The sequence below is a fragment of the Zeus faber genome (genome assembly GCF_960531495.2).
Source record: "Zeus faber genome assembly, chromosome: 6".
In the NCBI taxonomy this organism is placed as follows: Eukaryota; Metazoa; Chordata; class Actinopteri; order Zeiformes; family Zeidae; genus Zeus; species Zeus faber.
This window is the reverse complement of record NC_137201.1, coordinates 4,465,952-4,491,281: the sequence shown is the minus strand read 5'-3', so window position 1 is coordinate 4,491,281 and position 25,330 is coordinate 4,465,952. Positions and strand designations below refer to the sequence as shown.

The 25,330-nt window shown below is 47.9% G+C and overlaps 1 protein-coding gene across 1 annotated transcript in view; it reads left to right on the top strand.

The window, feature by feature from the left end:
• zfpm1 (zinc finger protein, FOG family member 1) overlaps positions 1-20,731 on the top strand; it is a gene marked incomplete at both ends in the record, with an annotated part of 65,294 nt that extends 44,563 nt beyond the window's left edge. Inside the window, 6 exons of the mRNA XM_080002346.1 lie at positions 2,629-2,774; positions 14,375-14,477; positions 14,954-15,211; positions 16,189-16,461; positions 17,512-17,754; positions 18,081-20,731. Coding sequence (XP_079858472.1) covers positions 2,629-2,774; positions 14,375-14,477; positions 14,954-15,211; positions 16,189-16,461; positions 17,512-17,754; positions 18,081-20,731 — 3,674 coding nt within the window. The remainder of the gene's footprint in view (positions 1-2,628; positions 2,775-14,374; positions 14,478-14,953; positions 15,212-16,188; positions 16,462-17,511; positions 17,755-18,080) is intronic.
• Between the last annotated feature and the right edge of the window lie 4,599 nt (positions 20,732-25,330).

The following is a 25,330-nucleotide window of genomic DNA, read 5'->3' as shown; positions in this document are numbered from 1 at the left end:
TTTTTTCAGCAAGACATTTTAAGTTTATTTGTAAAGGACGTAATGTGAATAACGTCCTTTAACGTCCTTTCCCTGTTGTTACATCTCCCCCTGTCTCTATGGAGTCCGGTTGGTCAGAATGTTGAAATTAGCTCAAATAGATCGCCTCGTAAATGGCCATTTCAATTCATTTGAAGCGACACATCTTGAAACTTCTACCTTCTGTCAGCTCCCTCCTGCCCAAGCTGTTAATTGTATAGTATAAGGTTTGACTTCTGACAAATGAAAAAGAAAGGTAGAGAGGTTGTCGTGGGGGGTTGTGGCGTGTAACATGAACGGCTGTGACATTGTCACACAGGTGTGTGTGTGTGTGTGTGTGTGTGTGTGTGTGTGTGTGTGTGTGTGTGTGTGTGTGTGTGTGTGTGTGTGTGTGTGTGTGTGTGTGTGTGTGTGTGTGTGTGTGTGTGTGTGGTGGGCTACAAGATAACAGCCCTAGTTAGTTCCCTGACCACTAACACACTAATCCCCCTGTCAACTGTTGTTTATTAGCTCAAATCGCGCCCCCCTCACTTCAAAACCACTCGCTAGGCTGTTGCACAATGGAGGTCAGCGATGCCAGTCAAGCTGATAAGAGCTACCCACCCCATCCCAAAAACCCCATCGTTGGAAACCAGCCGGACACTGATGGAGTGCGGAGATAAGAAGGGGTCGGTGTGGCCAAAACTTTGGGTGGGATGGACAGACAGACGCAGGACTTTGGCCTCACGTGGCGTGGCAGGTTGGACCAGTGGGGAGGGGGAGGGGGAGGGGGGAGTGGGCCCGGGTTGAAAAGATTAGTTGAGTTGGGGTGTCGGGGGCATGTCAACTTGCCATATCAAAGCTGGAATGTGGAATAACAACGGCCTTTAAACAGCATTTAAGGTCATTAGAGATGCTGTCAAACATCTCTCCAAACTGAGAGGTTTGAAACTCGCAAGCTCCATGGCGACCAGGGGCTAATGAGGCGTGGTCTAGCTTGCACGAGTTAGTTCTGTCGGACCATTTGGCGGCGGCACACGCTCCCACGCCCTTGCGGGCCCTCCCGCTCCACCTGCTTTGCTGCCTGCTTGCTTCCCGCGTTGCCGCCCTCCCTCCACCTCCCCTGCATCCACCTGTTGGGCTCCACTCTTCTATCCAACGGGCGGATTCAAGTTCAACACTCATATTTCTAGCTCACTAAGTATGCCCGTGTTTGGGTTAGATTGGGTTCGGGTTAAGATTGGGCAGGGTTAGCAGCTTGTTTCTTTAGCGGTTCCAACTCCTGAGTGGACAGAAAACGATATGGAGAGAGAGAGAGAGAGAGAGAGAGAGAGAGATTAACAAGCCACTTCCTGTGCACAGCGTTCACACAGCGAATGTATTCGTTAGAGTTTTCTCTTAGAATGTGTCAAACAAGGGGCATTGAAGGACACAACGGGGCCTGATGGCGTAAGAAAAGAGAGCCCCCAGTGCCCCCCAAAAAAGACCCCCCCCCCATGCCCCCTCTCTTCTCCTCCTCCTCTCGTCACCCCCCTTCCCTCCAACAGTGTGCTGTGTGGGAAAAGCCATTTTATCAGCGTCTGTCCGTTGTTCTCTGGTGGGGATAGATACAGGGAAGATAGATGAGTGTTTTGACATGGAGAGTGTTAGACAAACACTCTTATCGGAACACGCCACTTTAGGACCCCCCACCCCCCACCCCCACCACCATCCCCCCACCCGCCTCTCTCCTCCCGCTACCCTCACCCACCCCCTTCCCTTCCATCACCGCCACCTCTGCAAGACAGAAACACCCCCACGCCCAACGCCCCTCTACCCATGCCACTGCTATGACACTAGTGCTGGTTGCTGCCAATGTCAAGTGTGTGTGTGTGTGTGTGTGTGTGTGTGTGTGTGTGTGTGTGTGTGTGTGTGTGTGTGTGTGTGTGTGTGTGTGTGACTCCTGACTAGTTTTAATGTTCAGAAGAAAATATCACAAATTGATCTGATGGCCATTTGGAAGTATTGATTGAATGGGTGATGGGGGCGGGGTAAAACTACTAATACTACTTTAATAATGACCCTCAAAAATGCCTATGAAGTTATAGTTTTTATTTATTTACTTATTGTATATTTTTTATTTGATAAACATTATATATTTTTGGGGGGCTTGTCTTCCTCCCAGGGAGCAACAACAAGTGTTGTTCTTCTCACTGACAGCCATGTCTAGAAGTTAGTTTTTTTTTTTGATGCACAAGACTAAGAATCTAAGAATTCCCCCTGTGGCAGCCAAGAGCTATCTGGCCTTTATCTGAGCCGTGGCAGGCTCACACTCCAGCCTTGACTCCCCATCCTTTCTGCAGTTATCGCCTTCCAAGAAACTACGCAAGATGTTTCCCTTCTTTTTATTTATTTTTTTTATTTTTTTTTTTATTTTTTTTTTACTTTTTCTCTCTTATTTTCCTTTTTTCTCCTTTCGAGCTGGGCCACAGCACAGGCCAATATGTCACCACAATGAATGAAAATATGCGTGTGTGTGTATCATCTTTGTGTATCTCTGTGTGTTCAGTGTCACAATGTGTATCCCCCCCCCCACCCCCCCCCCCCACCCCATTCTATCGCTCTGCTGATCTTCCTCCGTTCCGCCCGCAGAGGACCTGGACTGTGTCGCGGCCGAGGGCAGCAGCGGGGTGATCGCTCGCAGGGACCTCCGCACAGACACGACGTGGGGTCCATTCCCGGGGATCGTCCAGTCAGAGGACGCTGCTGCCGGCGAACGGGAAATGGAGAGTGGAGAGGTACGAAGGGGTGCGGGAGTAGGGGGTTTGGGTAGCCAACATAATATTGACCTGTTGTTAATAAATCCCTGTGAAATTAATTTCACTGACTTGCGACAGTAGAGGTTCTGTGCTCGTCTTCATATTAGCACGTAGCTTCGGTTAAAGTTTGATGCCAAATCACTATGGTAATAAGGTTTTGTTTTGTTTCTTTTTTTTGATTACTAACGAGGTATGTGATTGGTTCTGTGTGATGTGTGTGGCTATGTTTACTTGCCAGAAGGGCTCTGGTGTTAGGGGCTCCAATTTCGAACACATTTATATAGGCTAACCACATGCAGATATAATTAGGATATTTTTTATCTTAATTTCTAATTTAAAAAATATTTTTAATTTCAATCAGAATTTTTTATTTAATTAGTCAATTAATTGTGTTTGTTTATTTACTTTATAAATTGTAATTTATTTCTAATTTACATTCAATTTTTTATCTATTACATTTTAATTGTAATTTTAATTGTCATTGTATTTTTTTAATTAATCAGTTAATTGCAATTATTTATTTATTCGGTCAGCTTGGGCCCCTCAATCGGATCCCCCCCCCCCCATCCTCTCATTGGCCAGCCGGAAAGGTCAAAGTTCAGAGCTCCGATGTTTGACTAGCGACGCAAAGCAAGCCAGAACATAAACACCCTATCAGTTTCTCTGTGTGTGTGTCAGTAGTTGGAAACAAAAACATCTGATAAGCATGGTGTGTGTGTGTGTGTGTGTGTGTGTGTGTGTGTGTGTGTGTGTGTGTGTGTGTGTGTGTGTGTGTGTGTGTGTGTGTGTGTGTGTGTGTGTGTGTGTGTGTGTGTGTGTGTGTGTGTGCTCCTTGGGAACAGGGTGTGGGAGCGGATGGACGCCCTATCGGAGCCTCTGTCTTGTGCATCATGCGCGCTGAGTCCATCTAATCATGTGATAGCAATGCTGGGAGAGGCTTCCTGCCCGTGGAACACACACATCTGCACACAGGACGGCCAAACACGCCAAAATAAACCTAGATATTGACTGTTTGTTTCTGAGCAATAAGTTAGTGGTATATCTGGGCTATCAGTTCCTGGCACCATCTTATCTTCCCGCTGGTTTAGTCGATCAAATTACCAATGGCTACCCAGTCCACCGCTCTCTGTCCATCTCCTCCTCCTTTTCTTTCCTTTTCTCTCACTTTCCATCCCTGTCTCTCGATCAGGGTTCTTATCCCACGTTCTTGAGGTGCTTAGAAGTGCTTGGATTTCATCCTTGCAAATTTGAAGTGCTGGAATACCTTAAAAACAGACCACTTTGTGCTGAAAGTGCTTGAAAGGTCCTTGGGGGTAAAATAAAAAAGCGATAAATGAAAACATTTCCAGAGTCGCTTTTAGGACATGAAAATGCCAGGGAAATGTACATTTAATCCAGCACGTTTGGATAGGGTTGGAAATAGGGTTATAAGAGCAGACATGACAATGACATTAATAATAGCTATATAGATATAATAGATATACTAATATAAATAATAGACGGTAAGACTAGGGTTATATTTTGTTTTAATTAATGAAGATCACATTGAAAATGAATTACATTTGTTTTGCGCAAAGACGTTGAAAATTGAATAAATAGTGCCTAAAAAAATTACTTGAAAATCCTTGAATTTCATTTTGGAAGCCAGAATGAACCCCGCTCTATTTACATTGCGAAAGCAAATGGAAAACCAAAAAATAAGAATAAAACTGTTTAAAAATATATATATATATATTTAGTAGTTTAAAAAATGGATATATATTTACAGACGTGTGTAGATAAACTAAAATAAAAATTGGAAAATGTAAACATTGCTGTGAAAAATATATAAACAGATACGTGGAGATAATTTAGACATGGCACTTGAAAGTGTAGATCTCTCTCTCTCTCATCCTCTCCTCCCCCGCCCCTGCTCTCCCACCCGCTCCGCCCAACTTCTTCTCTCATCCACTCTCCTCTCCTTACAGTATCCCATCTCTCCTCTCCTCTCCTTTCTTTCCACATCCCCCCCCTTCCTGTCACCCCACAGGCTCCCCCCCCCAGACGTCCGTCTGTCTTTTTATCTCTGTGTGGCGCCATCCTCCTGGACAACCCCACCACCCCCCACCCCCTCCACCCCATGATTGATTCCTGTCCCGATAGTCTCTCGTTTCTAAGATTTCCTTCATTATCAGTCTGTCAGGTCCTGAACACACACACACACACACACACAGATATGGACAGGCCAATAGATATGAATGCGTATCTACGTCTGGAAGGGCCACACACACACTCACAGAGAAATGGATAAAGTACACACACACACACACACACACACACCGCACGACTCCAATCACCTTTTGATCCTGTCCTCCCCTTCCGTTCGTCCGTAGCTCATACTGTCCTATCTAAACTCTTCCATCCTCCCCCACAACTGGACTCAAAATACGTGTGTTGTCCCTTCTCTTCGGTCCTCATTTTGCCCTCCATACTATCCCGTTTTCCCCTCTTCTCTCCGCTCTCTCTTTCCTCTCGGAGGAGGGCTGGAGCGCGAGCGGGAGTGCAGAGCTATCTGCCTGAGATAGAGGCCTGTAATCTCACATTCCTCCCCCCCCCCCCCCCCGAAGCCCCGTTCTTTCCCTCCACCGTCCCGTCTTCCCGATAGGTCAGGGGAGGTCAAGGCTTTCCTCTGACAGGGAGGGCGCTCCGCTCATTGCCCCGGCCTGCGCACCCTGTTCCTTTTCGGCTGACGCAAAATTGGAATTGAGGGTATGGCAGCGCCTTATTAGTTTTCTCTGCATTTTTGAACGTTTTTAGTCTTTTCACCGATATAGAGAATGAACTAGTTGGCACTTTGATGTGTTGGGTGCATGGTATGGAGATACAGTGCAGTGAAATGTTGTGTTAGGGTAGGCCGAACCCCGGTGGAAATTAAGGTAATTCCTGGGACCAAAACAACCAAAATATGCACGACAATTGCTCCCTAAATCAACGCAAAGTGGTTTTTTTTTAACTTATTTGAACTGCAATACCAAGTCAATACCAATAGATAGCTCAGATTTTTATAAGTGCACACCTCAATGTCAACAAAGAGGCTTAGATCTGCGGCTGTAAGACTCCTGTATACTGGCATGTTATGGACGGAAAGCCATAAAGCATTTCACAGCAAGACAATGGACACATTATGTGCCACTTTGCAGCCGTCGTTGCCGGGAACAAAAGCAGGTTCAGATGCGAGGGTTGGGATACATATTGTACGTGGGGTGGAGGTGGGGTGGAGGTGCTGGAGGTGGAGCGGTCATCTGGCAACTGGAGGGTCTGGTCTGGGGTTCGATTCCGGCCAGTCGTGTGCGAAGGGGCGAATGTGAGGTGTGTATGTGGCCTTAGGGGCTAGAAAAGTTCAGTATAAATGCAGTTCATTTCACATTGATTTTACACCTACTGTATATGCAATAATCAAAGAAGTGATTTAGACAAAACACCCTCCCTCTCAAATGTCTTCCTCGTCCACTTCTACTGCAATGTGTCTTACTTGGCCCTCAGTCATTCTCAAGCTCCCTCGGTCTCTCCTCTGCCAGCAGATTGCCTTCCTATTTGGGTCCCGGGCAGATAAGCTATCAGTTCATACAAGGTCTACCGCCCCCCCCCCCCCCCCCCCCCCCCCTCATTTTTTTTTTTACATGCACAAATACATGCGCGCTCAGGTGAGTGTCCGCACATGCTGTAAGTTACATGCACACCAGCCGCTGTCTGTGTGTGTGTGTGTGTGTGTGTGTGTGTGTGTGTGTGTGTGTGTGTGTGTGTCTGTAGGCGAGGTTTGTCAGTTGGAAGGAATCTGGGTGGGGCAGATAGAGCGGCCACGATAGATACAAAAGCGGCGGAAAGAAATGATAAAAACGCAGTCTCTCCGTCTCTCTCGTTCGCCCGACAACAGAGCTCCTCCATTAGATCAGCGGGTGTGCTAACTGGCCTGTGTCGCATATGGAAATGCCGCCATTTGCATCTCTTGAGAAAGGGGCGTGAAGACGGTTTATCTATTTAAATAAATCCCTGATAGGGCTGTTGGACTTTAGCACAGGGCGTAATAATGTTTACTGATCAACCGATCAGCCAGCTGCTGATTCCGGTTTTTATTTTTTCTGTTTTTTTTGGGGGGGGAGAAGGAGGGGGGCGGGGGTTTAAAAAAAAAAAAAAAAAGCCCTCCTATGGCAACCTGGAGGAGAGGCACACCACCTTCCCTGAATGCTGCTCTGATTGGATCAGCCCCACAGATCTGATACCGTATCACTGGCTTCCTTCTGATTGGTTATCCCGTTTTTATTTTAAATTTTTAATTAACTGATAATGAACAGGGGCGTCTCGATTGGACCGAAGTACCGGATTGTTGCCGTTGCCGCTTAGATGTCGGTCTGGTGTTTTTCTTTTTGTTTTTTGTCTTTTTTTTCTCTCAACCAAAACTTGGGGTTGAGTGGGGTTTGGCAAATTTGCAAAAAAGGGGAGTAATTACGATGATTTCTGCTACTGCCATTTTTTCTGGGTTGTTGTTTCCGTAGTTACGTAGTTGGATTGATTCTCCGGGATGCCGCCACTGTTGCCTTGAGCGCGAAAGACAAAAGAAAAATGGCTTCTCTCTTGGGGGGGGGGGGCGACTGCGACCGCAAGGGTCAAAATGGAAAGCCCTCCTCAGTTGCGAGTACAGTCAGCGCACTCCACTCCACACCGACGTCGGTATCGCTCCGCACGCACGCACACACACACACACACACAACCACCCATCCATCCCGCCGACTGGAGGGGGGGGGGGGACCCTCTGCCTGAAGGCGTGATCCTAGAAGGAGGAGGAGGAGGAGGAAGTACGGGGAGTTCAAAGCGTTATCGCCCGCCCGACGCCTTTTCATCATGTTTTAGAAACAAGCGTTCGCGCTAATCCCCCCCAATAATCTCTCCAGGAGAACCACCGCCGATAAGGAGAGCCACCCACGGCTTCTCAAACACACTTTTTTTTTTCTTTCGGTGGGTCGGGGGGGGGGGGGGGCCTTGATGGAGGTGTGTGTGTGTGTGTGTGTGTGTGTGTGTGTGTGTGTGTGTGTGTGTGTGTGTGTGTGTGTGTGTGTGTGTGTGTGTGTGGGGGGGGGGGTTTAGTTGCCTCCCACCCTTCAAACCGCCAACCCACCCAGCATCCTCCCTCGCTCAGTCGCTCCGCGGTAAAGGACGAGTGAAGGTGAGCGCTCTGTCTCTCTCTCCCTGCCTTCATCCCTCCCTCTCTCTTTCTTTGTTTTTGTGTTTGTTTTTCCTTTGCCCCCCCCAGCCAAAGGTTTCCAAGCCAGTTTGTTTACATCCCAGTTCAGATCTTCCTTCTTTTATCTGGACTTATTCCACAGTCTCACTCCGTCTTTCTCTCTCTCTCTCTCTCTCTCTCTCTCTCCGTGAGCTCTCCGTGTGCCCCCCTCCCCAGCCCCTATCCCGCAACCCAAGAAATTAGCGTGTTAATTAAAGCGCTACTCCTTCAGAAAGATGACAAATCTGTGATTACAGCAAAAAGCACCAGACACCTTCCTCCCCCCCTGAACAATAAAAGGAAAACAATCCACCAGGAAGTGGCGCGTTCAAAAGCACGCCGCCAGCAAACTGAGCATCAAGCGGATTGATGGAGCAGCCCTTCATGTGGGCAGTCTGATGGCGGTTTCAGAGACAAGGTCTCCTTGCGAAGGTCAAGGGTTGTGTCTTTTGAGGCGGAGAGAGACGTGGCCGTCTCCAGAAGAAGAAGTTGCTTAGGTCACTTTATTAATCCCTGTTGGGTAATTTCGCCTCTGCATTTGACCCATCTAGCTATCCAGGAGCAGTGGGTGCCATAGCACGGCACCCAGGGACACCATCTCTAGAGCCATGCTTTGGTCAAGGGTATTGTGGGAGGGTGTCTTTTGGAGAAACTTGGAGAATGAACATGGGTCGAGCAAGCAAACTCCAGACAGAAAGGCCGCAGTGAGGTTCAAACCCAGAATGTTCTTTCTTTCATGCCTGCAACAATGGGCGAAGGTCCTTACCCACCAAAAAAAGTGGTTAGCTCCGTGAGGAGAGTTGGAGCTTCTGTATCTGTGGTTGCACTGTAAGCCATCTGCTGCGTATAGAGTTTCCCTCTATAAGCGAAGAGAGTCGGGAGTCATAGAAGCACGGTACGGAAGCTTGGCTACGGTCCGAGAAATGGAGAAAGAGATCAAGAATGGAGAGAGAGGGGGGGGGGGGTAGAGAGAGGGGGGGGGAGAGAGGGCTAGAGAGAGAGGGAGAGGGAGGGAGATCGATCCTCGTCGCCGACTGGAGTTGGAGGACCCGGAGTGAGGAGAGGAAGAGGTAGCCGGGTCAGGGACATCCTCCTCCTCCTCTATCGGCTCTCCTCATCTCCGGTGGTTGAGGAGCCAGCTTTCCAAGAGTGCCTCATTTTCAAATCTCTTATCTCTGTGCGTGCAACCCCACCTCCCTTTGAGTGGAACCCTTCCATATAAAATATAATTTATCCTTTTTTTTTTTTTTTCTTCCATGTAATTTGCATGAAGCTCATCAAACCTGGATCCTGAGTTTTTACCTCCGTCTTGTTGTGTGTGTGTGTGTGTGTGTGTGTGTGTGTGTGTGTGTGTGTGTGTGTGTGTGTGTGTGTGTGTGTGTGTGTGTGTGTGTGTGTGTGTGTGTGTGTGTGTGTGTGTGCGCGCGCTGTACTGACAATCGCACACATGCTGCAGTGCACGTGAGGTTGTCTAAGAAATGCTTTGCCTGTGTGCAAAATGAGGTGAATAGTGGTGTGTGTGTGTGTGTGTGAGCGGCGGATGAGAGTAGGGGTCTGATGTTTATCTTGCTTCCTCCCCACCCCCCCGTGTAGTTTTTTCAGGGTGATTCGTACAGTGACCTCTTTGTTTTGGACAGTGCAGCGTTTCCTGTAGCGGAGAGATAGAACGAGAGAGAGAGAGAGAGAATACAGAGGGAGCAGGGACGAGCGAGGAATGAGAAGATTAAGAAAATAAGTGAATGGGCGGAAGCAGCAGAAGGAGGAGGAGGGTTGGGTTGGAGGGTTGTCTTGTGGGGGGGGGGGGCAGAAAGATTTGAATGTTTTTGTCAGTGGGGTTCTGGAAATGGTGACTGGGTAGATGAAGGGGGAAATCAAAAGGTGAAAGTTCAGCGCGATTTAGTAGTCCCACGGTTTCCATCAAATGGCTTTGACGTGTCGAAACGTTCCCGTGGCCTTCAATACCTATTCAGTCAATCTGTCAGAGTTGGTGAGACTATAATAATGATATATTCTAGAGGTGTTGTCTACTTTGGTAGTTGATCTAGTATGGCCAATAAAATTGTAAAGTTTTGACAAAAAAAAAATTTAAAATAATAAAAAATTATATATATATATATATATATATATATATATATATAAAAGCCAAGGCAGAAGAAAAGGTTGTGTTTTGCTTTGTGTTCATCGGTTGTAATGACGCTCAAGCCCACTGCGGAAAAATAGAAAAATGTAAGGATGTCAAACAATCCAAATTCTATATTTATATATTACGTATCACCTCGCACCATGGAGCTTTAGAAAAACGAGCAGGACAGACGTGCCAACGAACCGAGAGCGAAGACATACCTTTGTTTTGAAACCAAACTACTATAGAAAGGCAGGAGGTGGCGAAACGAGATCAGCCCGCCGTCATTTGCATACAGGGTTTTTTTTTTTTTTTTTTTTATATCGGAACGGGAGGAGGGCTTTTCTTATTTTTATTATTCTCTTTCTCGGGCTGATAAGGAAGAGGGCATTACGCTGGGGGTGGTGTGTCTATGTGTGTGGTTGTCCATATGTGAGAGTGTTTGTAGGGGGGAAAAAAAGCTTTGGTCTTTTGGTTCTTCAGAATCAAATGTGTACGGGAGCGGGCTGTGTCTAAAGATGGCCCTAAACTTTAAAATAGACACTTCTGTCATGCTTCCAGGTGTAAATGGTGAATATGATTCCTTAATATTAATATCGCCGACATTACTACTCTAGCCCAATGGCGGACCGCCGTCTGGTACCAGCATTGCAACCGGTTCACCCTCATCTATACACCCTGCTCTCGCCCATTGAGTGAGCACCAGGGGCAGTAGGTGGATGGTTGAAAAGGGGGTGGAGGTGGTGTATGTCTGTGTGTGTGTGTGTGTGTGTGTGTGTGTGTGTGTGTGTGTGGTGGGTGGGGAGTGTGTTGGGGCGGGTTAATATCAGACCAAATAATTAGATTCGCTATCGTGTGGGCGACAGCGGTGCGGGGATCAGGCAGATTAAAAAGCCAGGGCTCCAGGCTGGTTAATATTCATGAGGAGGAGGAGGTGCTGGTGAGGGGGGTTCCAGGTCTGTGTGTGTGTGTGTGTGTGTGTGTGTGTGTGTGTGTGTGTGTGTGTGTCTTTACGGTGACAGAGACCTGACATCCTGATTTCTCCCTGACCCCTCGTTGGCCTGATTGATGGATGGGTGGATGCTGGGATGGATGGGTGGATGGAGGGATAGATTAGTGGAGGAGTGTGGAGTACCGGGGAGCAGGAAATCACATATTGATGGGGCAAAAGATGCCGCGGTGTGACGCCATAGATGGATGGATTATAATGGAGGGAGTGCACAGAATAATATATATATAGATAGGGTGGATGGATAGATGGAGGGGGGATGGATGGATGGATGGAACCCCTGATTGCGTCGGCTGATCGATTTACAGATAGGGGGAGAGGGGGAGAGAGAGAGAGAGAGAGAGAGAGAGAGAGAGAGAGAGAGAAATTGACTCCTTATCTGCGTCTCTCTCGCTATCTTGACTCGTACCTCCGTACTTCTGCACTCCTCCCTCTCTCCTCTTTTGCACTTTCCGTCTCTTCTCCCGTTTCTACGTCTGTCGCCGTCATATCGACTTTGTGCTCCAGCCCTGTTTGTACTATTATCTTGTTTGTTTGTTGTACAAATAATTCCATTCCATCGAATTAGCTTTATTGGCATGACTGAATTTTTACATTTCCCAAGCATAGCGAGACAAGTGTATTACAACTGTCATTAGACATATACGATGAGGTGAGGACATTTACCATAATCATCAAATTGATCAATAAATTAATAAATAATAAAACATCGATACTTATCCCCCCCTTGGCCTTGCTCAAGGACAATGGGTTTTTATTTCTTTTCCATGAGTTGGGTGTCCAGGCAATGTGCGGCCGGGTGACAATCAGCTCTTTTGGTTATCGCTATGGTCCGCCTGGAGATTTGGGAAGGGGTGTGTGTGTGTGTGTGTGTGTGTGTGTGTGTGTGTGTGTGTGTGTGTGTGTGTGTGTGTGTGTGTGTGTGTGTGTGTGTGTGTGTGTGTGTGTGTGTGTGTGTGTGTGTGTGTGTGTGTGTGTGTGTGTGTGTGTGTGTGGTGGGTATTTTAGCATCCGGTGGCCTTTACCTTCCCCTTAACTCACCCCCACATCTCTGGCATCGGCATTCTCCACTGGCTCGGTTAATTACACACACACACACACACGTGTGCGCACACAGCCTCCACCAAACCGCGATCTGGCCTTGTGCCTCTTTGGTTCTCATTATCTTGAGACTGTGTGTGTATGTGTGCATGTGTACCAGTGTGAGCGTTGGGTCTGTTGACTGTGCAAGTGTATTTATGGTCTGTCCATGGGGCAGGCGACTGCATGTGTGCCTGCGTGTGTGTGTGATGGGGTGGATCGGAGTGTGTTTTCCAAATCCTGACTGCTCCAGAACCCTGGTGGGATCAGATAAAATCGTCCTAAGATAAGCTCATGCACTTGTGCCCCCGCCCCCCCAGGCTCTCATTCCTGTCGTCCGTCGGCCTACGGCAGCAGAGAAAACTTCCGGGCCGAATTAGCCCCCGAAACAAATTAGCGGTACTTCCAGCTCAGACGCTGGCTCCGGCGTCGAGTTACAAATTAAAACAAAAGAGAACTGTATCTCCACATCAGCGCTGCATGGCCCCCCCCACCCCCCGTGAAATACAAAACGGCCCCGCTGCCGTCTCCCCATCTTGGACGCTCGGCAGACGGGCTGAGGGCTTTGGAGACCTTCCTACCTTGCTTCCTTCACTATTCCAACCCTCCATCCATTCCCAGGTAGTTTTTCACCAAGGAAGATGCTCTTCCATCCTCCGTGCGTATGTGTTGCAGTTTGGTCGTCCTGAACCCCAGCGCAGGTTTATTGTGGAATCTACAATGTTGTTCTGGTTGGTTCTGTGCCCTATGCAAGCGTACACCTTTCATACAATTCCCATCTCAGAGGCAGCCTTTTCAAATTTTGACTTTATTTACCACGTTTGAAGGCAACTCTAATCACAAAATATCTCGGGATCAGATGGAAGTTGAATTACTCCCTAAGGATGGAATCAGCGAGGCGGCAAATTTTAACTACACCCGTAAGCGTGATGGGGGAGGTGTTATTTATTAAAACCGAAAAAAAAAAAAAAAAAAAAAATGCAAGGAGGAATTTGAAACACCAGCCAACAAAATAACCACATGGTGCTGAGTGTGTGCTGCCACCTGGTGGTGGTGTGGGTGCACTGCAACCGCACTGCCCCCTTCTCTTGAACACCGGACGGTGGTGAAATAAACCAACCTGTTAGAAGACACTAAAGTTACATGTTTTGGGGGCAAATATGGCTTTGTTGTTCAGTCTGACTCAAAGTAAAGTGTAAGGAATTGGAGTTGGCTGACAATGGCGTGCTTGCGTGCGTGCATGCGTGCGCACAGTCTCCATGTCAAGGAGCCAAGGGATAAGCTTGTGTCCTGGGAGTAATTGTCAGATGGAGACTCTTCTGAACAAAGGCGAGATTGTACTGGGAATGCACAGGTGTGTGTGTGTGTGTGTGTGTGTGTGTGTGTGTGTGTGTGTGTGTGTGTGTGTGTGTGTGTGTGTGTGTGTGTGTGTGTGTGTGTGTGTGTGTGTGTGTGTGTGTGTGTGTGTGTGTGTGTGTTATTCATTCACTGTTGCTCTTCCTTCCTCCCTGTCTGTCTCCCTCATTCCTACACATGTACACACACACACACACACACACACACACACACACACTGGCTGACATTGACTGCCCAGTCTTTGTCCAGTCTATCCAGAAAGAATCTTATTATGGGCTACGGTCTGAATGGGGAGCATACCGACCTCATCAGATCTCCTTTCTCTTCCTTTCTTGTCCTCCCTCTCTCCTGGGCCCCCCCTCTCCTTTTTCCTTCTTCTCATTTGTATCCCCTCTTTTCTCTCTGAACGGCTTTGTTCGGACGATACCCCCACCACTCATTTCCTCATTTCCTCCGTGGGGGTTTTTGATTACCCATGTTCCCCGGCAGATCCTTTTGTAAAGCGCTGTTTGCGAAGCCGGCGTTCATGGAGTGGACGTCGCCTCCGCCGCGTGCCGTCCGATTGGTGCTTTATCTTGTTGAGACGTTAAGGAGAGACTACAAGTATTCAAAGCCACAGTCCATGTCCCACGCCGATGACTGGAGTAACCAGAGTTTGCCATGGCACTCAAGTTGTGAAACCTGTTTTTTTGCTCTGTTATATTTGAGATATAAATATATCATATATATATATTTGTATTTGTGTGTGTTTGCAGGGACTCAGGCTGATCATGGTTTGCGAGGATGACGGCTGTTGGCTCAACAGGTTACCGCTGACCTCGGACGCCACATCCGCCAACTGCACCATCTACAGTAAAGGTAATCCCCCCCCAAGAGACCAGAATAACTTTCATTACGAAGTACAATCGGATGTTTTATCCGATGACTCTCTTAATGGCTGCCAAAAGACTGATCAAACCGTGGAGTGCCCGACAAGGTGTTTTTTGTGCCTTGTAGCTAATACACTGGGGCAAAACAGTCTAGATTAGAAGCATTTTGCTTAAACACACAGACGTGCACACACAGAGACAGGTCTCAGGAAGTACTTTCTCCTCATGGGAAATATGTGCCGCTTCCTCCACAATATTTTCCCTTCCACAGTACCTTATGAAGTCCATACGTCCATATTGGATCGTATCTTGTGGACACACACACACACACACACACATTATATTACATTGGATCCACAATACATCGTTCTGTGATTCGGCCTCACAAGTTTTTTCACATTTTTCACAGCCACCCCGCCAAGAATGTAATCAAAATGACTGATGTGTGTTTGTGTTTCTCATCAGGCAAGGAGCTGTACTGCAGGGTGGCCCGCAGGATCGCCCCCGGCGAGGGCCTGGTGGCCTTGCTGTCGCCCCTCCCTCCCCCCCGCTCCCACTCCCATTCCCACTCTCGCTCGCGCTCCTCCTCACCTCCTCAACCGCCTGCCCTCGCGGCAGTAAAGGAGGAGCCTGCCGAGTACCCGGCGGCCCTGCACTCAGAGATCCAGCTCCTCCCGCAGCAGGCCGGCATGGCGGCCATCTTGGCCACCGCCGTCATCAACAGTAAGTGTCGTGGGTGGTCTTCATGGTATGCATGTGTGTCCCTCTGCTGTTTGTCTTTTAGTGCTTGTTTTGGAGTTTATTTGGAGTAAGAACAACTTACTCCAAATATACTCTATGCCAGTGATTCCCAACCTAGGGTGCCCGGTGATCCGGAGATCACAGGGGGGTCCCGAGGCAGGATCGGAGGCATATGTTTTTTCTCTCCCTTGCTCTGGATTCATGTCTTTGTTGGCTACACCAGTTCTGTTCCGTTGTAATGTGCCTCCTCCACCACAAGATGGCACTGGAATCCTTTCACAATCCCCCCCATCCCCACCCCCACTCCCACCCCCACCCCATCCCACCCATATTCTAACCCCTGGCTGTCTGGCAATTCTAATAAACTCCCCTTGATGTTGGTGGCATGCGGAGATGTCTGTGTACACACACACACACACACACACACACACACCCACACACAGTTATACACAGACACTCACCCAGAGCGCTGTGACCGTGATTAATCGACCCCAAAATCAGCCGCAAGGGTTCCGACACCATCCGACGTTCTCCCTCTCTGATCCAGCCTTCCTTCCTTCCTGCCCCTGTCACTGTCTTACACACACTCGCTAAAGAGCCGCCTAATTACTGGATGTTATCAAAATAAAATACCCCAGATACCATACGCTACCACGGAGTGTCTGTATGATCTCCCCCCAGTCTCACACACACACACACACACACACACACACACACACACACACACACACACACACACACAGGCACCTCGCCGAGCAGCAGTGTTAGGCCCTGTAGTTACCTCTGTGTGCCTTGTCTTGGAGAACCATGGTGTGGCGAATGCTTCGCTCCCACCCCACCCACTGGTGTTGCGTTCTTTAAAAAAACTGGCCTTTTCCTCTCCACTTGACAATGTGATTTTTGCCCGATTAGATCCAACTTTGACTGATGGTTCATGTTTCTTGTTTTTTCCACCCCAGAGGACATCTTCCCCTGCAAGGACTGTGGGATCTGGTACCGCAGCGAGCGGAACCTGCAGGCCCACCTCATGTACTACTGCGCTAGCCGGCAGAAGCAGCAGCAGCAGCAGCAGCAGCCCCAGCAACCCGCCGCTGCCGCCGCCGCTGCCGCCTCGCCGCCCCAGGACAAGCCCAAGGAGTCATACCCCAACGAGCGCATCTGCCCCTTCCCGCAGTGCAACAAGAGCTGCCCCAGCGCCAGCTCGCTGGAGATCCACATGCGCACACACAGCGGTGAGCAGCCTCAGAAAAAAGAAAACACTGAACCGCGCCAACACCAACGTCACCTCCACAAAGAAACGGAAAATTTCAAACCATGCAGGAAACCTGTTTTTCTTGGATATACATTTTCTTTTTTATTAATTCACTTTTTAAATCGATATATATAACCCATCGTCTTCACTTTTATCTTTATTTTTAGTGCTTCATAAAATTTGAAGAACAAAAAAAACCGTATTATTTTAGCTGAACTTTTTTTTTTCTTTTTTTTCAAATTGACATATATTTAAAATATTTATGTTGGAATAGATATAAAACCTCCTTTTGTTGAGAGGTTACTATGTGATGGTCATCATAAGTGTCTACAGTGAGTCCAAGTTACAGTATTATGGCATTACTAATAAAAAGTGGCATACAGTAAGTGTTAACGGTAGCAGTAAAAAAAAAAAGAAAAAAGTGGTTCAGCTCACGTGGTTCAGAACTGCTGTCACTTGCACAAATTTTGCCAAATTGATCATAATCTCAGAATCTCTCATGCGTTTTGTTATAAATGTTTTCATTCTGCGGCGAGTCTCGGCACAGCTATTTCTGCTCCGTGAAGCCTCTCACCCTGGATGTTATGTAGGATTGATTATCCACAGTGTGTACAGTCGAGTCAAAAGCCGAAACGGCAAATATTTTTAAACATTTGGAACCCTCCGTGTTCGTGAATGATAAAGTGAAATATTTGCAGCGGCGAGAGATCCATTTTTATAGAGCGATGGCTTAACCGGTAAATAAACTTCAACCTACACTGGCACTGATTCCCCTCACTTCGACAATCTCGAGTGTGCCTTTGTGCGGAGCCCTTTATGAACAAAAGCTCTGACAAATCTTGTCGAAGGTCCTTAAGATCCATCAGAAATTTGCGGTATAAACCCTAAAGAAAACAAGCCGTCCCTGAGATGGCGGCAACCCCAGAAAACAACTGCATTCCCACTTTCTAGGTTTCTTTTTTTTCATTTTTGTTGTTCTAACCGGCTCTTGGCCTTCTCCGTGCCCTCTCTTCCCTCCCCTTCTGCGCAGGCGAGCGCCCGTTCGTCTGTCTCATCTGCCTCTCTGCCTTCACCACCAAGGCCAACTGCGAGCGCCACCTCAAGGTGCACACCGACACCCTGAACGGTATCTGCCACGGCTGTGGCTTCATCTCCAGCACCAGGGACATTCTCTACAGCCACCTGGTCACCAGCCACATGGTGTGCCAGCCCGGCTCCCGCAGCGAGGTCTACTCACCGGGGCCCGGCATGCCCAAGTTGCCCCTGGCCACAGGTACAGGTCTTCCACTGCTAAAATGTACGTTTTGCAAAAAGCAGGCAATGCACCTAATTATAGATGACGGGATAAGCTTGGCCTATAACCCTGGATTGGATGAATGTCAATGTTTCAAGGCTATAATAATATAATGCTTATCATATAACCACTATAAACCAATGAACGTTAAAAAGAGCCATGATGTGCAACAGCTCAATATACTGTAGAATTCCATGTTTTGCTTTGGTTTTGTGCTTTTGCTACTAGACCAGACAGAATAACCAACATGAATGCCATGACTGCACCCAAAGGCTCTCCTCCACTGACTTCTATCTCTCCATTAGGTCTCAGTCCAGGTGACTCCGGGGTGGTGCTGAAGTGTCAGGTGTGCGGCCACAACTGTGACACCCCAGCCCAACTCCAGCAGCACGTGCGCACGCACCTGGAGGTCAGAGTGCTGGCCGAGAGGAGCCCCACCCCACGGCAGAGCACCCCCTCCTTGTTCGAGCAAGGTCTGCTCCCGCCCTCCGCCCAGGAGGGGGAGCCGCCCGCCTGTGTTCCCAGACCGGACTCCTCCAGCCCTGGTGCCAACGGTGGCTCGGCCACCCCCCGAGGCTGCAGCCCCCCCGAGGACACGGCTTCGGAGCTTAGGATCAAGGAGGAGCCCCGCTCGGACTCTGAGGTAGAAGAGCAGGCGATGGAGATGGCCGAGGAGAGAGGGGAGCAGGAAGGTAGAAGAGAAGATGGCGAGCAGGAGTCAAGGATGAAAGTCAGCCAGAGCCTTCCGCCCACATCCACCTCTCAGACATCCACGTCTCCCAAGAGTCCCTCTGCTGCTGTCATTAAAGCCGAACCCACGAGTCCCACCCCGGGTTCTAGCCCTGCCCACATGGCAGGAGGCGGTTCAGTGTTGCCAGGTGGAGCAATGTTTCTCCCTCAGTACATGTTTAGCCCGGAAGCGGCCATCTTGCCCCAGGCCTCGGAGATCCTTGCCAAGATGTCAGAAATGGTCCACAGCCGCCTCAAGCAGGGCCAGGCCATCCCCCAGGCCAATCCCGCTGCATTCTTCCCCGGGGGGGCTTCTCCGGCCACCAATGCTACGGCCACCCCACCCCACAAGGGGGCCACCTGCTTTGAGTGTGACATTACCTTCAACAACATCAACAACTTCTACGTGCACAAGAGGCTGTACTGCTCCAGCAGGCACCACGGGGAAGCCCCGGCTCTGGCTCGTGACCCGGGCCCTGGCACGGTGCTTCCCGGTGGGGTGCAAGGCTTGTCCACCTCCCCCCAGGCTGGGGCACCAAGCAGAGCAGCTTCAGCCTCCCCTACTGACTCAGACCCTACAGTGAATAGTACGGCAGGAGATAGCAGGAGACTGGCAGAGGGCAAGCCCAAGACACCCACCCTGAAAGAGGGCATTTCGTCCTCTTCTGAGGGTGAAGGAGGTGGTGGAGGTGGAGGAGGAGCAGGAGGAGGAAGGGCCAGTGAGGGCAGCCAGAGCCCTGCCAGCGGTTCGGCAGAGGATCCGGAGGACGACCCCACCAAGACCTTCTGCGAGGCCTGCAATATCCGCTTTAGCCGCCACGACAACTACACCGTGCACAAGCGCTTCTACTGCGCCTCACGCCATGACCCGTCCAACCATCGGCCAAACCACAAGCCGTCTGGGGGCAACACACCTTTCGTCCCGCAGCCTATCCGCACACGCAAGAGGAAGAAGATGTACGAGATCCACATGGCTCGGACTGAGGCCTTGGCCAAGGCGGCCGCTGCTGCAGCGATAGCAGCAGCCGCAGCTGCTGCACCATCTCCCTCCACACTGGGCCTGGCTGTCAAGCAAGAGCTCTCCCCGGCAGGAGCTGGCAGCTCCAGCCCTGAAGGAGATGGACCCATCGATCTGAGCAAGCGTCCCCGTCTACTGGAGACTTCCCGGGGCAGTGGTGGTGGTAGCGGGGCAGGAGGCAGCATGCTGCCCGCCTTACCCCTCACAGACTACCACAAGTGCACAGCCTGCAGCATCAGCTTCAACAGCATTGAGAACTACCTGGCTCACAAGACCTACTACTGCCCCGCCACCACCCTCCAGCAACTCACCTTGGAGCAGTTGCACAGGCTCAAAAGGCCGGCTTCCACTTCCCCCAAGAGCAGGCCCCAGCAGGAGCGACCTGAAATCCTCCACGCTGCAGAGGCTAAAACTCTGCCTGCTGAGAGGGTGCCCCAGACCCCCGGTACCTCATCCAGCCCCCAACCTTCTTCAGACCTGCCCGGGTCTGATGCAACATCCCCTCAGCACAGTTCTACCAGCACTACTCAAACGACCACACCCATAGCCAGGGCAAGAGGCCTTGGTGCCGGTTCGCCCCAGGTGGTCTGTCCCTACTGCCTAAACAGACCCATCAACTGCAACATGGTCGAGCACTTGAAGACCGTCCACGGCATGGTTCTCACGTCACAGCAGTTCCAGGAGGTCCAGGCAGGTGGCGCAGCCAGCCCCAATCCCAGCCTCAGCCCCAGGGATGGAGCGACCGCCGCCTCTACCAGTCCGAGCAACCAGTCACAACTGGGTTCCCGACTCCACTGGGACAGCATCAATGGGCAGGTGAAACAGGAAGCAGGGTCCCCCACCTCCCCTCTGCTCAACGGGAGTCCCTCAGCCGGGGGCAGATCTCCCCTGGCAGACTCCCCCTTGGCCGTGTCGCCCGCCAGAGCCCTCTCACTGACTGCGTCGCCCGAACCTGAGGCACTCAGGGAGACGGTGGGGGCCTCTCTCCTCGCAGACAAGGCTGCCGCCCCGGCTGTGGCCTCTCACCCTCTTCTCCCCTCGCCCATCCCTCCCCCGGTCCCAGGGACCAAAAGCCCCCTGATCTCTCCCGTCCAGAACGGTAACTCCCGCTTCTGTCGCCTGTGCAACATCAAGTTCAGCAGCCTCTCCACCTTCATCGCTCATAAAAAATACTACTGCTCCTCGCATAGCGCAGAGCACATCAAGTGAGCTGAGGAATTCTCCTCTTTCACACCTTTTTCTACGTGTCCAAAACTGTCTACACAAACACACACACACACACAGACACCCAATAGAGACACAACTCAAAACAGAGAAGCTTGTGCACCCCTCTCCTCACGCCGGGATAGAGTAGTGGGCCAAACTGGCCACCGGGCCGGCACAAGGGCGAACGAAAATTGTGACTGTTACGCACCGACTTGACTTCCCCCGGTGGTTGGGAGGTGAAATCTACCGCGAAAGGTGGTGTTACCAATGCAGCGGTAACAGATATTCCTCCCTCACCTGCTCCTATTGGTCAAAGTTGGTATTACACTAAGCTGAGACGGATTCGCTACCTACCTAGCTTGCCGGCTTAGCTGTCTGTGTGTCTGCCTGTCTGGCTGCATACATCCCCAAGATGATCTCAGCTCCCAGCCAACAAATCCGAACTATTCACTCCTGGTGGCTCGGATTGTTGTCTCAAAGGACGCAAAAAAAACCCCCAAAAGGATCCGTCCTTTCACCCCTCTCTGTCAATCCGACTAACCTAATCGTCGATACAACCAGTAATTCGATTTCTACTGTTTGGGAGCGAGGTCTGGTGATGATAATTGAGGACACTGATTACAAATAATTCGTTTTGGTTTATTTTTCCTTTCCCCCTGAGCTTGTGATGCTCCTGAACTGAGCGGAGTTAACATTTCCCTAATGTGGCGGGGGGAGAAGGAGGGAAGAAAAAAAAAAAATAAAATAAAATAAAGACGGACTTGATCATTGTTTAATGTTTTTATTATATGTGCATAGTTGTATGATGTCTCAAAGAATTCTATAAGGCTTTTGGTTTCAACACTGGCTCTTTTTCTTTTTTTTTTTTTTTTTTTTCTTTTTCCAATGGAGAAGCTCAAGTGTTTTCTTAGCCGAAAACTAAAAAAGTGATCTCGCCCATGTTACCAATTACAGAAGATAATATTACCAAACAAAACAGTCAGACAGTTTGTGTTGTTTTTTCTTCCATAACTTTTTTTTTTTTTTTTTTTTATATTTACTTCTCTGTAAAACGAGCGGGGAGACATAGAAAAAAATGTGAAATATTTATCTCTTAGTCCTCACTGATTTCACGTCAACTTTGGAAAACTACCTAAACTTAAGTGTCTGAGAGAGTCTTTGTATTTTTGTTTTATTTTTTCTCTTTTTTTGGGGGGGGGGGTATTATTTTCATACTGTTTTTGAAGGAATTCCCCAGAATTGGTGCTTTGCAGTGTTGTTTTCTAAATGTAGATATGTAATATCGCTCACAGTAAATCACCGGGTTAGCGCCGCGACCCCTTAGCACGTTAGCGCCCTTCGTCGTTCTTCACTGTAGTCTTCACATGACGACACTGTGCTTGATTTCTGTCAACTGGGACGCAGTTGGATCCCGTCACGACAGGCGCACCTTTAGTTCGCGATTTAGATTGTCGTTTTGATTCCGACGATTTTTTCTTGTTCTGTTCTTTTCGTACGAGAGCAGATGGTTCATTCACCGTAAGACACACAGATTCACCGAGAATGTGAAATAATTCATTTAAATAGTGAAGTACGCCTGCTGTATTGCTCACTTAGTTGTTTTCAGCTATTATATTATTGGGATGGGTGTGATGGTAATGTATGCACTTTGGCTTAGCTTAGCGTAAAAAATGGCGCTTTCCGTTTTTGTCATGTTTAAAAGTAATATTTCACCGTAGGAGTACATTACCGTAACAACATAGTATTTCATTTTTTTTTTTTTTAAATATACATTTTAGACACAAAATAGAAAGAATAGTGGGCACGAATGTACTGATAAGGTGTGTTCATTACCGTAACAACCATTTTTAATTGTGCGGATGCGTTACAGTAACAATATTTTGTGGTAGTACGCAGGCACTGTGTACTTTAACATTTAAATGAATTATTTCACATTCTCTGCGAATATGTCCGTCAAATTCATTTCAGACGTGTCCAAAAGAGGTTTCCACAACCCCTCCCCGTTGACGTTGTTTCTCTTTCCAACCGTGAAGCAGCCCAACTCTTCTGGGGAGCAGTTCACTCGAAGAAAATAAAGATAATTAACGACCCCCCCACATCTGCACTGTTGGGATGCACTGCACTGCAATGTGGGACGACCAGCTTTGAAAAGTCACCGATATTTAAGGGATTTGTTTTCTTTCTCTTTTATTTTATTTTATTATTTTTATTGTTATTATAATATATATTTTTTTTTAACACACCGGTTATTTTGTACAATTGTGTTTCTGTCCGGCAATGAAGGATACAATTGGGGAGTTTTTTCTCCAGAAGACCATGCCCCCCTCTCTCTTACACACACACTCTTAACACTGTGAACTGTTACAGAATACAACATTATTCCAGGGGAACTCCATTTTTTTTTTTTTTGTTGTTTTTTTTTGTTCTTTTGTGGCATTCTCAGCCACATTCAGAAGAAAGAAAAAAAGTCCTGATGTACCACCCATCTGTCGCTGAAAAAGTGTCCAAAAATTGATGTCAATGTATTAAAAAAAAAAAGAAAAAAAAATAGTGCCATTTAATTACCCCATAACGGGTGTTGTTTTTATTTTTTAATATCCTGCTAGAGCACTGCTACTACCGTATGCCCGCAGCAACACACACACACACACACACACACACACACACACACACACACACGGGCAGGCGGGAGGCTGATGCAAGACCCTCAAAACTTTGACGGTGAACATGTGGTATTTGAAGGGATTATTTATATCGTTTTTTTCTCTTTTTCAAAATGTTCAGTTCAGCAGTGGCCTAACATTCTAATCTCCAATGCTAATTTCCATGTGGGTGTTTGTTTACAATTCAATTCTCTTTCCTGATTGTGACGTACGAGAGAGGGAGAGATGGACGTCTGCGAAATTCACAGATGGAGAAACTTCAGTGTTGAGGGCGGGGAGAGAAATAAGTCAAGGAATTCTCCACTTTCTTTTGTTTATTATTGCACTGTGTTGAATTAAAGAGAAAAGAATGTCCTGAATGTTCTAGTTTTAAGACACTTCTTCTTGTGTTTTGTATTTATGTTCGGACAGACTGCACTTCCCCCCCGGCTTAAAATGTCACTTTTACTTTGAAGGACGCGAACGATTTCGAAATCATAACGAATGTTTATTTTTTTATTTTTTTATTTTTTTTTTTTCCTAAACTATTATGAATTTCATTTAATTCGCCTTTTGCGTTTCCACTACACTCTTGTCCAAACTATGCATGGTAAAATAAAAAAAAGTTCTGAGACACTGAAGAAGAGATTTGTTTTGCAGCTTTCTTTCCCTCCCCTCGTTTGTCCGTCTTGGTCTTTATTTTTTATTTTTTATTATTAGAATTTTTTTAAGCTTCACTTTGCAACACCTACAACAGCCCAAAACTTTTTATTTGTATTTTTTATCGCGCGTCTGAGTAGGAGTCAAAAAGCTCGATTTGCCTTCAAACCGAGTCTCCTTCAACCTTTTCAAAGGTGCCCCCCCTTCCTACAGAGGAAAAAAGCCTGAATGAATCATCAGCTTTTAAGAAATAGTAGCTGGAAACGAAAAGAAAAAGCTTCATTCAAAGCATCCACCCACCCACCCAAGGACACTCCACTTAATTTGGTCCTAGTGCACCTTCAACAAATCGTGCCATTTGCCTTCTTCAAATGGAAAAACTTGGGATTTGAAGAGAAACGCATAACAGATAAATATGACTAAATATCTGCATTTCCGCTGCGGTTTCCAAGGGTGGTTGTCTTAGATCCTCCTGTCACATCCCACCCGAGTGGTGCTTTTTTTAAGGGCCCTCCGCCACAGACACATGCAGAGATGTTACGAATACACCAGTTTATTGGAGAGGGTGGGCAAGATGGAACAATCCGGGAGCAGATGAAACATTGTCATGACAGAGGCTCCCTCCGTGTGTGTGTGTGTGTAGATGGGGGTTTTACTTGTTGCTAGTTGATTGCTCTGATGAGCAACAGGCATACAGCCACCCTGATCCTGGGCCAATTACCGAGACCCAAGACCCAAGGTGTGGCTGCTTAAACCACAGTGGTCAAAATGTCTATAACATTAAAGTACATTGTGGAATTAATACATCTTTTACACAATGCAATGGATTCTCATGGAAATGTAATTTACTGACAATCTTTGTTATTCATGTGAATTAAAACACTGGTCTTGTGTGACAATGTTCCCAACGTCTTAATTACACCTAATGCTGGGAGGTAGGGAATACATAATGAAGAATATATTTGCAATATATTCAGGGAAAAACCAGTTATGGCTGCTCTTCATATATTGTAAATAAGTATATACAAATCGGCCACAACATTAAAACCACTGACATGTGAAGTGAATAACATTGCTCATCTCGATACAATGGTACCTGTCAAGTTGTGGGATATATTATGTGTGGGATATATATGATGTGTTGGAAACAGGAAAAATGGGCAAGCATAAGGATCTGAGCGACTTTGACAAGGGCTAAATTGTGATGGCAAGACGACTGGGTCATCTCCAAAATAACAGGTCTTGTGGGGTGTTTTCAGTATGCAGTGGTTAGTACCTACCAAAAATGGTCCGAGGAAGG